The following is a 12,735-nucleotide window of genomic DNA, read 5'->3' on the forward strand; positions in this document are numbered from 1 at the left end:
AATTCACGTCCATGGTACATGCATGTATTGAGTGTGTTCTTTGTCCCAAGAGCCATACTAGGTACCAGGAAGTCCACAAGGTACCAGAATTTCCACTCTACAGTGAGACAGAGTATGTCTGCAACGACCATAAGACCCAGGGATCTTGAACCAACAGAGAGGCTAAGATCCCCTCAGAAGGCAGTGCTGAGGCCAGAGCAATAGGAGAGAGGCTCAGGCCGACCTGAGCTCCTCTGTCTACAGTGTGATTTTAACCCTGGAGAGCTCTGAGTTCAACGCAGGCTTGGGCACCGTGCAGCTGGGTGACACCCAGCAAGCCTGGGACCTCTGTTTCTTCATCCTGAGAAGAGAGTAGTGATAGCTAATTCCCAGCGTTATTATGAAAAATAATCACAGTAAGACAGGTGAGCATTTTAGCACAATGCCTGACACATGATAGATGCTCTATGTGTATATGATTCTTTCCTCTCTGACCCCACACAACCACCCCAGGAACACCCAGACACTGGTTATCACAGTAGTTAAAAGGACAGGCTTTGAAGGCAGGCAGGCTGGACTAAAATACTTGTTCTCCCATTTATGAGCAGTGTGACCATGGGCGAGTTACTTAACCTCTCTGTGCCTCAGTTCTCTCATCAGTAAAATGGGCATAGTAAGTAATCCTCTCATCAAAGAGTTGTGAGAATTTAAGAGAATGAATGTATTAAAAGACAAGCTGAGGCATATGTAAAGTTTTCAAGTGTTTGAGTAAACACAAACTCTAATCGGGCATCGCCAAACTGGAAGTAGTCAGCCGACAAGAGCTGGAGGAAGGCCTTTTATAGAACAGACGTGGCAACAAAGTAAGGAAATTATTTGATAGGCTACAGATTAAGCACTTGCCTCATTTGGGAAAGGCTACTTGGCTGTTTGTGATTGATGGTTTCTAAATTTCTTTTTTTCAGATACCAGCGCATTCATAATCGAGTCTAGCTTAGGTTTCGGTTTGCTGACACAGGCCACCAACCACGAGAGCCACTGAGGTCTAGTGGCCTCCTTGTTTAATTACTTTGACAAATCTAACAGCACACAGATAATAGAGCGCACCCTTATGTAGGGCTCCAGCCTCCTCGCAGGTTTTAGTTCATTTAATTCACACGACCCTGTAAGTGATGTATTCTTCTTGCCCATTTTTCAGATGAGGGAATTGGGAGGACAGGATGTTAAGTAAGCTTCCCAGACTCACTCGGCCAGCAGGTGGCCAAGCAGGGACTCAAACACAGGAAGTCTCCTTCCATAATCTGGTCTTAGTCACTATGTTGCTCTTACCAGCCTAATTAGTGTGACGTTGTGACTGCGCAGTTGACACAGCCTATCAGGAGGATAGGCTGGATATTCTAAAATGCTCTGCACCTCCTTCTGCTCTCCTCTTCCCCATCCCCAGCCTCCACCTCTTGTCCTTGACTGACATTCATAATACAGTTTTTATGCACTTCGTGTTTGATGTTATCTAAGATCTCCACTCTAATCAAATTTTGGTTCAATGTGATAGTTAGACTTAATTAGAGTCAAATTCCTCTTTTATTTTGGTTTTATCTTAATCACCCCCTTTATCCACTGGCCCAGAAGCCTGTAATTTCACACACAGGCCCTCGGAGATGCCGTGTTATACATTCAGGACCATGAGACAAGCAGAGTTTGTTGTCACACATATCTACTGCCATAAAACTCACTCTGAAATAGTCGAGCTGAGACAGCATAGGAAAAAGAAATGTAATTCCTCCAGGGGATTCTTTTTTTAAAAACAACAGCAGAACACTATGCTTTGCTTGCAAAGCTCTCCGCTGAAAAGAGTGTGCGCGCACAGGTCCAAACGTGAGAAGCTTTCAGAAACCAGTGACAAGATGGGAAGTACCCAACGGCAGGGAATATGTGGGACCATCTCATTCCCTAGACACCAAGGAGCAAGACTCAAACCACAGAATGTTAGAGCTTAAAGGATTCTCAAAGACCATCTAATCCATTTCTTTGCAAACTCTTTTTAAGTGCACATTCTTTTGTTCAAATGAAATCTTACCCTGGAGAGTTATGTAAGAGCTGAAGTGCCCTTATTGAATCAGGGAGGAGAGGTCTAGAGCCTAACCCACGGGGGCCCCCATCCTCCCATCCCCAGCAGCCCTTATGGGGGCTCCCGGGAATCCCTGGGGTTTCCCAGGAATTGTCCGAGTGAATTTGAAAATTGCTATTCTAATCCAAACTCCTCCTTTTACCATGGGAGGAAATGAAGCCCAGAGAAGCTGCCCAATTTGCCTGAGGTTACACAGCAAGTCAGTGGCCTTATCTTCCTTTGACAGTTTTTCCATGACATCCTGAGCCCGCCAATGAACAGCCTTTTGTTTCTCCAGACTGTACGTGTGTTTGTATTTGTGCATTTGTACCCATGCCCAGGGTTCCCAAGAAAACCTAACAAACCAGTCTCTGCTTTCCCTTTAAAGCTTGGAGTCTGCAGTTTGGACAGTGTCTTGGCTGCCCAACTGTGGAAGCACAGGGCAAAGAAGGTATAGCATTATAAATGCCTCCCATAGACCATCGGGGACACTGTGTTTCACAACCTAAAGGAGGTCAGGTTTCTGCTCTCCAGGGGGGGTACTACGAAGCAGGGGTTGTCATTGAGACACCAGAGAACTGACAGGCAAGTCAGGCCCCCAGCCTAGTAGCTTCAGACACCTGACTGGGCCACTAAACCTCTTTTTCCATCCATCTGATTGGGCCACTAAATCTCTGTCTGTAAGGGGAAGGGGAAAGGGAGAAAGCCGCCACTTGTCTCATTGCATTTGAAGATGTTAGAAGTCAGATAAGCTCCTGTGTCTGATGCTTTTGGGAGAGAAGGTGGAAGAAAGGCCCTGCCTGAGTTTTACAGGCTGGCCAATGCGTTCTTCGCGTTGCAAGGCTTAACGTTGGAGGAAATGGTAGAAGAGGTGGTGGTTTCGAATGGATGTGCTCTGTCAAGGGAAATAACTCACAAGGGGCTTACTCAGCGCTTCCCCTGCATTACCTCACGGGACCTCCCCCCCAGCAGCCCAGTGGGTAGGTACTGTTGTTTGCCTTAGGGCCAGTTATTAGCGAGCTTGCTAAGTTATTCAAGGTGACACAGCTAGGAAATGACGAGCCTAGAATTTGAATCCCAAACCATCTAGCTGCAAAGCCTGTGTTCTTAACCAGTGCCCCATCCTGCCCTTGCCCCCCACCCCCAGTGTGGGGGTGGGGAGGTGGGAGTAGGGGGAATGACATGGTATACAGAAGAGCAGGACTCCGCCAGCCCAGAAGGGAGGCGGCAGAGACAGATACCAGGGCTGAATTTCAGAGTTTCCCCTCCAGCTTGCATGAACGAGAATTCCCAGCAAACGCGCTGCACACTGCACACTCCCCACAAAGCTCCCAGAGGCAAGAATTCTCAGCTTGTTTACTGAGTCCCCTGGAAAGGGGGGAGGGAGGGAGGATGGGGGCAGGCGGTGAGCTGGGCACAAAAACAGGATAAAGGTAAACTTTCTGCATGTGAGAACCATTCCCCCCCTCCAAGGAGCCATGTCACACTGTATGTCACCGTCATCAAAGGGGCTGTGCGTAAACCTGAAAAACCAAACGGACCTGTCTGTAGGTGTTACTTATATCACAAGGCTACAGGTGCCTTTATTTCCACTGTACGCTGGTGCTGGGAGCGCCTGCCTTCTCTTGCCTTGAGAGCCTCCTCTTTGGACCTAGTCACCGCTGTCCTCACGTAAGCACCTTTTCTTTGCTCTTTTGGAAGAATTGTAAGGGGTGTCAGGGCTTAGAGGCTCGGGCCAGGGCCTGGATCTGTTCATCTTGTCTCCAGCCCCCCTTGCCAGTTCCATCGGTCACAAAGTCTCCTGGGAGCTGTTTGACTGGGATTTCAATGCTTGCCCGAGAGAGTCATTTTTGCCTCCTCGGGCTGTGTCACCAGCCCCTGCTAGGCACCCCCACGTGCTCCGGATTGTTTGATTAAACCAAGGGCGACTAGTAGAGAATATGTACAGGCACTCAGTTCTCTACCCTTTCCTAAAGCTGTCTTTAGGAAGGGAAGCTAGATTTTGCACCAAAAAATATTCAGCTCCAAGGAGAGCCTACCATCCCCCCGTCTAAACTTCTTTCGCCATTGGCCTGCTCATGGCTCCCCCTTGATACAGAGGAGAGAGCTGCTTTATTACAGTTTGGGGCATTTTTCAGGAATCTGTGTGTACATGATAGCTTAAAAGAAACCCATTGTGCCCTCTCCCACCACCTCAGTATAGACCACTTCCAGAAAAGCAACGCTTAGGGTTTTTCCACTGTATTCTCAGACCTTTTCAAAGACTGCCGGTGTGTGGTTCGTGTGCATTTGCCCCCTGCTGGCAGCCACCGGTAGCACAGGCCCCCTTCTCCCCTGAAGTCCGGGTTCCCGCGTTTGGACGAACTTATGAATTTTACAAACTGGAAAGGATGTCCGAGGTCATAAAGTACAACCTCTTCAATTTACATATTAGGAGACTGAGGCCTAGAAAAATAAAGTGATTTAGGAAGACAGCTTCGTGTTTTAGACTCAAGGCCCAGGGTGGGGGGCTGTTTGCTCCTCTGAGTGAAAGCTTAATTCTTTGTCCTCATGTTGTCTCTAAGAAAGTTTTCATAATACAAGGTCTTCTAGGCAGGCACTTTGACAGCTACAGCTCTGTTGTCTTTTTTTCCCCCAGAAGTCACCAGTGTAGCAATATTTTAGATATACTGACGACAGATGATTTTTCTCCCCTCTGGCACAGGAATAAATCTATTATGCCTAGACGCCTGCATATATTATCTGATTTTATTAAATCCTCGGGACATCATGAGGATTGTGTGTTAAAATTCCAATGAAAAAATGTTTTAATGTGTATTTATTTTTGAGAGAGAGAGAGAGCAAGTGAGCATGAATGGGGGAAGGGCAGAGGGAGTGGTTGACACAGAATCTGAAGCAGCCTCTAGGCTTCCAGCTGTCAGCAGAGTCCGACACGGGGCTCAAATTCACAAATCCCAAGATCATGACCTGAGCCAAAGTCAGACATTAAACCCACTGAATCACCCAGGCACCCCTAAAATCCCATTTTAAAGGTAAAGCATTTTAAAGATGAGTCCAGAGAAGTGCATGGGTTTTTATATACTGTACCTTGTATGAAACAAAAATAAAGAATTTTGACAGGCTGGGTAGTAAGAAATGTGGCCCAGGTTCCTCACCCTTGTGGGTGGCAGAGAGAGAATCTGACCCCCAGAGGATTTAATCCAAAGCTGATGAGCTTTGCATTGGAACCCACAGTAAACCGTGGGGCTCACCTTCTGCGGATCTTTGCCACACTTTCGGAAAAACAACTAAGAATGAACGAACTAGCAAGCTCCCAACAAGGAAGAGGAAAATGAGGAGTCACTAGGGAAGACATGAGCAAGTCTGTTCTCGCAGCTGCTCCGCTTTCTCCCAGAACAAATATTCCAGAACCCCAGTTCTTTAACAGCAAGTGTCAAAATAGTCCAGAGTTTTCCTCCGCGTGTTCCTTCTTAGGAAGCTCCAAAGCATGGGAAATTGACCGTGCCTTGCCCCCAGGCCTCAGGGCCGGGTGGACACTTAGGTGTCGCCGAGGCTTTGGAGGCGGAAAAACATCTTCCCAATGAGACTGCCCAGGTGGTGGGATCAGGGAAGGCCCTTTTGGCCTCCCACCCACCCCCTCCATGGTTTCCACCTTCGTGGCCTTTTCTGCCTGGTGATGTTTTGGTGCATAAACCGCCAATGTGTAGATGCTTAATTGGGTGGATTTTTGGTCACATGCCCAGAGTAAAGTTGATGATCTCTGCCAGGGTCAGGAAGGAATTTTCCTCCTCTGGCAAACTGGCCAAGCCTGGGTGGTTTGCTCCTTCCCCTCTCTCTGGAAGGCTGAGCAGAGGTGCCTGGTTGCTCAGGGCATGGGCACCACACCTGTGATTGCTGCCTCTGACTCCTGTGGGGGCGAGAAGCCCAGAGGCCTGACCCTCTGACTGCGCGGACCCTCCCTGTGCACATTTGGTGAGTGAGCTGGCTCTCAGAAGGGCTAAGAAGCCACTGGAGGCACCGGGGATCTGAGCCCCTTGCTATCACTGTGTCATTCCAAAAGGCACCTGCGGCCAGCCTTTCTCGTGCATGGAAGGGAACCCACCTGATTCCCTCTCCTTGTGTGGCTTGTGCTTGAGCCTTTCATATGTACTAGGCAGCTACAATGGTAGTTGGGGGGGAAATCGATTCCAAAAGCTGTGGGTGTATTGATGGGCAGTGGGTGAGGATCCAAAGTGCTCAAGGGACCTGGCTGGCCCAGGCAAAGAATGTCCAGAGCCCACTGCTACAAGTAGTGGACCTAGGCGGGAAGGGAGAATAGGAAGCTGGGGGGACTTGGCAGAGCCGAAAGTTTAACCTCCATTTGTTGTGGTTGGATTTTACTCCAATCTAGTGAGCTTGCTTGACCACAGTATCCTGTATAACCGACATATATGCATGTGTGTGTGCGTGCACATGTCTGGATGTGTCGGTCCCTTCAGGTGGGTGCCTGTGGAAAATCACGGAGCCAGGGCACATCTCAGCTCCCCCTCATCAGTGTGTTCATTTAGTGAGTGAAGAACGGAGGCACAAGAGGTGGAATCACGGCCCCCCCAGTCCAGTGTTCTTTCTGTGATGACAAACCAGCCCGCACCTCAAAAAACAAAGCTGTGTGGCTAGAACAGCAGGCCCAGCGCCCTCCTTAGATCTCCTCTCTTGTCCTGTGGTTGACTCCTGGTCTAACCCAGTGCTTCTTAACCATGTTTTCATTGTCGTCCCCACTAAGGAGGCCTTTTAGATAACGTTTTCATAGTCATTACCACCGCATTACCACCCCCCCCCATAGATATCGTTTGTGTTTATATATATCGTTTATGTACCGTGGCCCTTTAGAGGACCATGAGACATGGTAATGTCTAAGATTTATTTGGACCCCCAAGAACCAATTTTTCCCATCTGAGGTCAATAGCACCCCCACTGGGAACACATGGTCAAACTTCAAGCCTGGGCCAACATATTGCTGGACTTCAATGTACTGGTTGAGAAATGGGGCTTAAAAATAGCTGTTCTTTCCCCTTACCCCCACCCAGTTCCACCTACACGAAAGAAATCTTAAGAGCCAAAATGTTCAATTATTGCAAGGACTTCGAGGGCCTCAGAAGCTGGGCCACTGCGTACAAAGTAGTTGCTATTCCTGAATGCTCATGCCTAGTGCATGCTGGCTAAGTGGTCAAAGTCTTTTGTGGAAAGACCAGGGTTAATAATACTCCTTCCTACTGTAATAGCAAAAAATAATTTTTAAAAATAAAAATGTGATGCTCTTATAAAAAACACTTTTCCAAGAAGCAAGAAATAATTACAGAAATAAAATAGCCCGTGGTACACCCGAGAGCCCTTTAAGGAAACTTAATGGATATAATTTGTTATAGAAGGTATTACCAAAGAGAATCAGATCTGATGCTGTGTACAGAAGTAGAGGAATTGCAGGGCAAGTAAGTAGGTTGGTATAAAAAGGAAAAGGAATCCTTAAAGGAGGTAAATCTCCCGTTGATCAAAAATAGTCCTTATTTTTTATGATCAAATTCAATTTACCAAATGACTTTTGAGGTGTAAGTGAAGACGTGCTGCTCACTGCTGTTGTGTTTTTTCATCTGGAAGATTTCTAATTGATAGGGAAGACCTGGGGACAGTTTTCTATTTTCTTCCATACAGAGTACACCCCTCCTTTCTCCAAACCTCCCCATGAAGGTCACGTCAGAGGTCAGCCATCTTCTTCCTCCGTTTTCTGACACTTTACCTTTAGCCCTCAGTTAGGGGAGCTTTTCTGAGGTTGCGTCCAGAATGCAGAAGGGGCTTTGGGCTACAGGAGCTCCTACCTCCCTCATACCTCCCACTCCCACCCCGCTTCATCCCACCCGCCCTCCTCCTGCTCAGGATATAAAACCAGCCAATCCGTGGGAAAATCAGAGTCCAAACTCAGGCAGCCTTGACCTCTGTTTGCTACGGCTCCCAGGGGGAGATCCATGAGCTTGATAACCCACCAAGCAGATTAACCCTTTGTGGGCATAAAAAAAGAGGCTTCCCAGTGAGGTCTGGTTATTCTCTAATAATGGCCCAGAAAGGGTGCCAGAGTGTGAGAATTTGAACTCGGTTATCTCTCTGTTCTTTGTTAATATCCAAATGTTCATGCCCATTTGATGAAGATAATGATGGTATATTTTCAAGCACCCCCAAAGAACTGGTCTTTGATTCTGAAATCACACAATCCTTGCCCTTCTCGGTATCAAGGTCCCTTTGATAAGTAAGTGTGTTAGGGTTGTGTCTGTGGGCAGATGTGACTGAGTGTTACTAGAAAAGAAAGCAAATGAGCCAAAATTCAGAAACCTTAAGAACTCTCTACAACACTACTGACACCCAGTAACCGTATGACCTTGAGCAAGTTACATGAACTCCTTGGGCCTTAACTGTCTCACTGTACGATGATGGGTTAAAGGGAAAGATTGGACTAATTCTGGACTTTTCAACATGTGGCACTCACACCACTTAATGATACGAGAGATAGATCTGGTCACAGGTAGGAAAACTTTCACTTAAAGGGCCAGACAGTATTTTAGCATATAAAGGCCAAAAGGCAAAATCAATTGTATTAGGTAGGTACTTACATAACCATTTACTATGTAACTATTTACAACTGTAAAATCATTTTTTAGCTGTGGACCATTCAAAAACAGGTGGTAGGCTGGAATGGGCCTCTAAGTTGTAGTTTGCTAACCTCTGATTGAGATGGTGCATCGACCAACGGTTTTTATTTCAATGTCTTTATTTTTATGCACGTTAAATGGATACTGACTTTCCATTTATTACAGTGATACCAACTTTTCCTTTTCAATAAATGGATTTATGTTAAAACAGAAAGGGAGTTGATTTTTTTAATGGATTAAGTAAATTATTGAGATGGCAGGCAAATGACTGAAGTTTGTGAAACATGAACTAGATGATTAATAAGCTTCTGGCCATCTGAAAATTCTAGACGCTTCATGTCCCAAGACCTGGCATTCAGTCTTTGTTCAGACCCTTGCCTACCACCTACGTGATCCTGAGCTGCTGGGTCCCCTTTGCAAAATGGGAAGAGAAGCACCCTATCTCACCAACATTATTGTGATAATCAGAAAAGAGAAGTCAGGCAAACAGATTTTTCTAATCCACCAAACATGAATTCTTTTTTTTTTTTTCCCTAAAATGTGGGAATATGGGAAGCAGCAAACTTGAAAGATGAGACCAGCATTGGGCAAGAATGCACGTGAGTGAGGGCCCCAAGCCCATTCCTTCCTGCTCCCTTTCCAGCCTTGACCAGACACCTTCTCCCAACTCTCCCTAGTCACCAGTGTGGGCAGGGAGTACAGCCCTGGGTTTAGGTTCCTGACTTCTTAGATGGGCAAACCTGAGTTGTCACCCATCCTCCACCATCTGCCAATTAGCTGGCATGGGGTATGTTCCCTGAAATCTTACAGCACACATCCTCATCACTTAGAGAACCACTACCAGATTCTGTCTCACAGTGTTTGTCCTGAGGAGACCATGAATAATGAATATAAAGTAGTAAAATGCTCGGCACAGAGCCCAACATGCAGTAAGTGTATGTTCCAATTACCACAGGTCCTTGCTCTCTTAACCAAAACCCTGAGGCTAGATGTGCTGCATAATTAAGAATCCTTTGGGTATTAGAAAGGTTTCCAGTGTATGTACCGCAGAATGCACAACATTCCTTCATAGGAATTGTAGGTATTGTATGTATCCTATGAATATTCATCAACTAGAATAAGTAAAACTATAATTATAGTCATGTATGTTTATATATGTATAATGTGTCACTTATATACATGTACACGTATACCTATATTTAGTGTAAGTTTTCTATGCCTTATACGGATGTATGGATATAATATATACATAACCCAACATAAAACTCTTTAACGTTAATTGAGAACTATTGACGGGGGGCGGGGGGTTGTTCTGCAGGAAAATAAATTTGTACCCAACACACACACATACTTTCAATTTCAGAGCTTTCGGATTTCAGAATTGTGGGTAAGGGTTTGTGGGTATATTAATGTATAGCAATTCTTGCCCAACTTTCAGAAGCATATCGTTACACAGTACAAGCCAGAGTTCAGGGGCCAGATATGAGCCGGTAGGAAAAGTAAAGAAAGAAGCAGTATTATATCACAAGAGCCTCCATCTTAAAACCTGAGCTTTGCCACTTACTGGCCATGTTACGTGGGCAACTGTTTTTTAGCCCCTCTGCCTATGTTTTCTCATAGATACACCGGGGATAGATGTGCAGACCTCACAGGTGTGTGGCAAGGATTGAATACCATCATTGTGGCAAGCACTTAAGGGGCACCTGGTTCCTAGGAGGCTACATGTTTGTTATTAAAACCCAAGTGTGGGGGGCACCTGGGTGGCTCAGTCAATTAAGCATCCGACTTCAGCTCAGGTCATGATCTTACGGTTCATGGGTTCCAGGCCTGCATCGGGCTCTGTGTTGACAGTTGGAGCCTGGAGACCTGCTTTAGATTTAATCTCTCTCTCTCTCTCTCTCTCTCTCTCTCTCTCTCTCTGTCCTTCCCCCACTTGCATTCTGTCTCTCTTTCTCTCTCAAAAATAAATAAACATTAAAAAAAATTTTTTAAACAAAAACCAAGTGTGCCAGCTGGGGGCTCCTGCTGGGTGGCCTTCGTCTGCCTCCTCACAGTCCTCTCCTGCTGTTGCAGGGTGATGTTGGACTCAGTGACCCACAGCACCTTCCTACCCAACACGTCCTTCTGCGACCCCCTGATGTCGTGGACTGATCTGTTCAGCAATGAAGAGTATTATCCTGCCTTTGAGCATCAGACAGGTACGTACGTCCAGAGAAGCCCATCTGATCTGGGAGGAGCAGGGGCAGGAGGTGGCGCTGGCCCCCAGGAGGCGGCAAGGCCACCTAGGGGCCTGAAAATGCCAGTTCTCGCCAGCGTTCAGGCAGAGCACTGGAGGAGGTCTGGGCGGCAGGAAGGACAACTTCTGCAGGAAGAAAAGCACTGGAAACCCTCACCCCAACCTCCTCCCAGCTCTGTGGGCTTGGGGACTCCACTAACCTCTTCGAACCTCATTTTGCTAACAGATAATAATGCCAATATCTTGGAGTTATTGTATTTAAACAATGTAGTGGAAAGAAACTCTTAGCCCGGAGCCTAGTACACTGTGATTGCTTGATTATCATGGTTTTAGCTAACATTTGCTGAATCCTAGCACTATTTCACCCACCAAGCACCCACCTCATCCTTGTAGAAGACCTATGAGAAACAATCAATTATCATTTCTATTTTATGGATGAAGAAACTGAGGCACAGAGAGGTTAAGTGACTTGTCCAAGGTCTTACGGTTAGTTAAGCTTCACTCAAGTTGACTTGAGCACCTGTACCCTTAACTCTCCTACACGGTCATTTTAGGAATGATATTACCCTATGGTTATTGATACTAATGTTAGTGGTTTTCTCTGAGCTTCTGTTTCTTTATCCCTAAAGCAGAGATGATGAGAATCGCTGTGAGGATTAAGGGAGCCAAACTGTGTAAAACGTATAGCTTGGCACAAAGCAAGTACTCAGTAAACACGAATCCTCCCCCACCCCCTAGGCCTCCCTTCACCCACCTCGTCCTCTCTCAGCCAGTCTTCTCCACCTACAAAGGAAGCATGGGGCTTTATGCAAATCCCATGCGCAGGGGAGGCCAGCTGAGCTTTGCCCCAGAATCTTTCCGAGGGCCTCTGTCCCCAGGTGCTCGGGTGACTGCACATCACAGCAAACCTGGCAGACTGCTATCGCGGCAGGTGCGCACCCTGAGGCTGGTGATGCAAGTCCTAACCAAGCTGTCAGTCCTCGTGGGGCCTTAACCCTGTGCATCCCAGCTTGGCGTGGTCCACGCCCAGGGGCAGGAGACAGGTGGGTCCAGCAGAGGCCACGCCTCCGAGGATGCGGCAAAATGTCCGTCACCTGAGGAAAGCCCCTGCCTCCAGGCCAGAGGCCAGCGCTGCACAGACTTGAGGCACTTACCTCTATAATCCAGTCCTGCACGGCTCCCAACACCAATCTGTGCGTACACGCACACACCTGATGTCTCTCACTCTATCTGAAGGGTCCTGAGTCAGCCAGATACATATTCCAATTCTCCTTAAGGCCTAGGAAGCACCTCGTTTCCTAAATTTGAAGGAGGAAAGGGAAGGCTTTCATGTCTGCACCGTTTCCCCATGTGTCCCATGATGGCAGGACCCAGAGAGAAGGTCCTTCCCTCTCCCCCATGCATGACCCAGACCTGCCATCCTGGGAGGCCCCTCTCCCTGCCTCCTCTGCCAGGTGGCAGCGGGGTGGCGGCAGGAGGGGCGCCCTCAGCCACCTGCCCCAGGGAAGTATTGCAGGTACTGGAACAGTTTATGTTGTCCTCAAGAGCTCAGACCTCGGAGCCAGGCATCCCAACTGCGAAGTCTGGCTTTGATATTTAATACCTGTGCCATCATAATTTCTCGTGCCTCAGTCTTCTCATCTGTAAAGTGGAGATAGCAATAATGCCTACCTCGTAGGATTGTTGTGAGGGTGACTTACTAATATATGTCAAGTGTTTGGGACACAGTCAGACAC

The 12,735-nt window shown here is 47.1% G+C and overlaps 1 protein-coding gene across 1 annotated transcript in view; it reads left to right on the top strand.

Moving 5' to 3' along the window:
* The first annotated feature begins 3,677 nt into the window (after window positions 1-3,677).
* ELF5 (E74 like ETS transcription factor 5) overlaps window positions 3,678-12,735 on the top strand; it is a 30,110-nt gene continuing 21,052 nt past the window's right edge. Inside the window, exons 1-2 of the mRNA XM_039233375.1 lie at window positions 3,678-3,757; window positions 10,837-10,961. Of these exons, the coding sequence (XP_039089306.1) occupies window positions 10,841-10,961 (121 nt within the window). The 5' untranslated portion in view covers window positions 3,678-3,757; window positions 10,837-10,840. The remainder of the gene's footprint in view (window positions 3,758-10,836; window positions 10,962-12,735) is intronic.

This window comes from Hyaena hyaena, unplaced genomic scaffold (genome assembly GCF_003009895.1).
Source record: "Hyaena hyaena isolate Hyena2069 unplaced genomic scaffold, ASM300989v1 scaffold_74, whole genome shotgun sequence".
Classification (NCBI taxonomy): Eukaryota; Metazoa; Chordata; class Mammalia; order Carnivora; family Hyaenidae; genus Hyaena; species Hyaena hyaena.